General features: G+C 57.2%; 1 protein-coding gene across 1 annotated transcript in view; it reads right to left on the reverse strand.

Moving 5' to 3' along the window:
* Positions 1 to 2,894, reverse strand: part of RHOBTB2 (Rho related BTB domain containing 2) — a 4,002-nt gene extending 1,108 nt beyond the window's left edge. Inside the window, exons 1-5 of the mRNA XM_029083601.1 lie at positions 2,697 to 2,894; positions 2,431 to 2,534; positions 2,131 to 2,316; positions 1,011 to 2,035; positions 1 to 97 (exon numbers count right to left, since the gene is read on the reverse strand). The exon at positions 1 to 97 is cut by the window's left edge and continues 64 nt beyond it. Of these exons, the coding sequence (XP_028939434.1) occupies positions 1 to 97; positions 1,011 to 2,035; positions 2,131 to 2,316; positions 2,431 to 2,534; positions 2,697 to 2,888 (1,604 nt within the window). The 5' untranslated portion in view covers positions 2,889 to 2,894. The remainder of the gene's footprint in view (positions 98 to 1,010; positions 2,036 to 2,130; positions 2,317 to 2,430; positions 2,535 to 2,696) is intronic.
* Between the last annotated feature and the right edge of the window lie 757 nt (positions 2,895 to 3,651).

Here is a 3,651-nt window from a genome sequence, read left to right on the forward strand (position 1 = left end):
AATGGGCCACCAAACATCGCGGCCATCCAGTCGCAGCTGGAGATGAGCAGGGGCTTGTGAGCACTGATAGCACCGTCATCCAGCACGAAGGTGACATCTGGGGACAAGCAGAGGGATGCTACTGGGACTGTCCCCATCACCCAGGGCTTGGCCACCCCCTGCCATGAAATGTCTCACACTGGGGACAGTGGAGGGAAGGGGACAGAGCCTGGCATAGCTTAATTTGTCCTAAAAATCTCTATTTTTTGCTCCAGCATCTTCCACCAGTTCAGAGAAGGATCCTGGTGGGACTCCTGCTCTTCCCAGGGATTTTCCCAGGGCACACCATGACACGTTGGAAAGCAAAGGGAAAAACCCAGGAATCAAACATCTCATCCAACCCTGAGCCCTCAGGAGAGCTGAGAAGGACACCGGGGATCTGCTCCCTACTCTGCTCTCCACCCTGGATCAGGGTTTTTCCCCCTGGAGGTGGCTTCTCCTCGCCAGCACACATCTGTCCCGTGACAGTGACATCTTGACCACATCAAGGTCCATCCTCATGAAATAAATTCAGCTGGAGGGAGGTTGGGTCATTCACACCCCCTTGGGACGTCACCCCGCAGTATGACAGCACAAGCTGGGGAAGTCCTACCAAGGGCACATCGCTCCTCGTAAATCAGATGACCCTGTGAAGATCTGGGCTTGGGAAGGAAGGAAGGAAGTTGCCTTCACTGCTCTCCCATAAATAAACAGAGCTTCAGGTGGGTGGGGAGCAGGAAACCCTGGGGAAGGACCATTCCACTCACACTTTCTTGGAAAAAATAAAGCTGTAAAAATCCCCAAAGTGCAAAAAAATAACCAAGAACCCCAGGGAAGGTGAGCGAGTTTCTGCTGACCCACACACGGCCACCCGGCTCACGCATCGGCACGGGGCAAAGCCAGGAGCTCCGAGCCCTTCATCCACCCCACAGAGCTCCTCACAAGGGAGAAGGGTGCGGTGGATGGTCCTGTCCCTCATCTAGGAGTTGTACCTGAGAAAGTCCCCTTGGCCAGGCATTCCTTCACCCGGTTGGTCCTCCGGACATGGAAGGCTTTGGTGATCTCCTGGTTCATGAACGCCTCGTTGTTGAGGATGTTGGCCACCATCATCCGGAGGTCAAAGACCTCCAGCAGCTCAGCGATGTGAGCAATGTGCATGAGGTCCCGCTCGTTCTCATCCAGCTCCCCTGTGTACAGGTACTTCAGCACAGCTCGGAAAGGACCTGGCTGGATAGAAGCATCCATCTTCACCACCACCATGAGCTTGGACTTGTAGGTCAACGGGTCTTCTGCCATCTCCTCCTGTATGCTGGTGAAAGCCCGGCTCCAAGAGGAGAGGTCCCTTCCCCGCCGCAGCCCACGCTCCCCATTCTCATAGCGGTTGCCCCGTAGGATCCCATCACTGGTGGAGGCTCTAAGGCACGGTTTTCGTTGGCCAGATCCGGCCTCCTCAGTGCTCTCGCAGATATCAAAGCTAGCAGCTCGGAGGAGAAAATCCCGCCCGTGGTGCCTCTCCTCTTGGTGCAGCATCCGCTCAGCGGCTGCGGTGATGGCCACCCCGAAGCCGTGCCCCGCGGTGCTCTGCTGGTCCTCCTCGCTCAGGTCCATGAGGAACAGGTCGTAAAATTTGGAGGAGGAGGTGGAGAGGTAGATCTTGTGTGCGTAGATTTTGATCTTCTCTTGCAGCACCAGGATGACATCTGCGCACAGGGGGTCCTCTAAGAGGTGGGCTGGGCGCTCCTCGTTGTTGGAAGGGGGGTCCGGGACGATGATGATGGGTGGAGGAGGCTTGGGGGGCAGGAAGGGGGCTTGGAGCAAAGGTCTCTGCACGTTGCGGAGGTGGGACTTCCAGAACTGCAGGTGCCGGCGGGAGATGAGGGCGGCACGGATGGCATTGTCAAAGACGTCCTTGATGCCAAACTGGGCCACCACGCTCGTCTCGTAATAGGGGATCCCCAGCTCCTTGGCTACTTCCCTCCCCTTCTCTGGAGGAAGGATCTCATTAGGTTTGATTGGCCTGAAAAAGAGGGGAGATAATGAAGATATCTCTCCAGATGCACGATAAGGAGAAAGCGTGGGACAGGCATGGACATTGGGACACAGGAATCCCACCTGGCCAAGGGTCGCCGTGCCCGATTGACGGCCTCCAGGTCGGCGTAGCGCAGGTCGAGCTGGCAGCCCACCAAGATGACGGGAGCACGGGGACAGAAGTGCTTGATCTCTGGGTACCACATGGTCTTCACATGGTGCAAGGAGTTGGGGTTAGCGATGGAGAAGCACAGAACCACAACATCAGACCTGGGAGGAGAGGAGGATCTGTGGTCCAGCTTGACAATAGAGCCAACCCCACCACGCTTTGGCATTGTCCTCCCTCCCTGCCAGGGGCAGCGTGAGGATCTGCCTCTTCCCTACCTGCCATAGGCAAAGCGTCTGTCTTTGTGGTGGTCACCAAAGGTGTCCCAGAGCCTCAAGGACACACTAACATCATCTACTACATCCCGGGAGCGCTCCAGCACCTGCAGGAAGAGAAACACCATCCAGCTCCTGAGCTCTTGAGCAAGAGCAGGACTGTCCAGTAATTCACCATTTCCCCACGGAGAAGATGCAACTCCATCTCCTCAGGGTTCCCATGGGACATCTGTGAGCCAAGCCCTGCCCAGCTCCCTAGGAGCCCTCACCTCCTGGCAGACACGGTACTGGTCGATGGCCCACACCGTGGGCACGTGGGTGGCGAGGAGCTGGTACTGGGTCAGGGTGGCGTTGCAGGCGCGGGCACAGATGAGCCGGGTCTTGCCCACCGCGTTGTCCCCGACCACGACGCACTTGATAGTTTCTACGTTTGGTCTCTCATAATCCATGTCAGAATCCATTAATTGGGACCTGCAGGGGGAAAGGGGGGGTCAGCAGATAGAGCTGGGACCAGCTGAGGGGGATGTCCCCAGATGGGATGGGATGGGATGGGGTGGGATGGGATGGGGATGGGGATGGGGATAGGAATGGGGATGGGGATGAAGATGAGGATGAGGATGGGTATGAGGATGAGGATGGGGATGAGGATGGGGATGAGGATGGGAGTAGATGGGATGGGATGAAATGAGATGGGATGAGATGGGAGGGAATGGGGTGAAATGAGATGAGATGGGATGAGATGGGATGAGATGGGATGGGATGGGATGGGATGGGACGGGATGGGATGCCAAGTGTGGTGAAGCAACAAAAAGCTGCTGATGCTCACACTTGGAGCCACAGCCCCTCACAGCACAGGGAGAAGCTCCACAGTGACCGGGAGCCCCAGTGAAGGCAGCGAGTGAAGGCAGCTGCCCACCCCTCCCCGGCTCACACTCCTCACCCTTCCCCTTTGACATTTGCTGTTCCCGTGGCAGCGTGGTGGCTCTGCCGCGTCAGACACACGCCCTGCGTTCGACTCGACCCTCCTCCTCCCCGTCTCTCCAGCTCTGGCTCACGCTGCTCCATCTGAGATGAGGCTTCTTTTTTTTCTTCCCTTTTTCCTTTTCTTTTCTCTCTCCTCCTTTCCCCTTTCTCCTTCTCCAGCCTTTGCAAGCGAAGCTTCCAGATCCACCTGACCGAGCGCACGCCCGGGCACTGCCAACCTCTCCAGCTGCCCATGTCAGG

Source organism: Antrostomus carolinensis, unplaced genomic scaffold, assembly GCF_000700745.2.
Source record: "Antrostomus carolinensis isolate BGI_N321 unplaced genomic scaffold, ASM70074v2 scaffold36492, whole genome shotgun sequence".
NCBI lineage: Eukaryota > Metazoa > Chordata > Aves > Caprimulgiformes > Caprimulgidae > Antrostomus > Antrostomus carolinensis.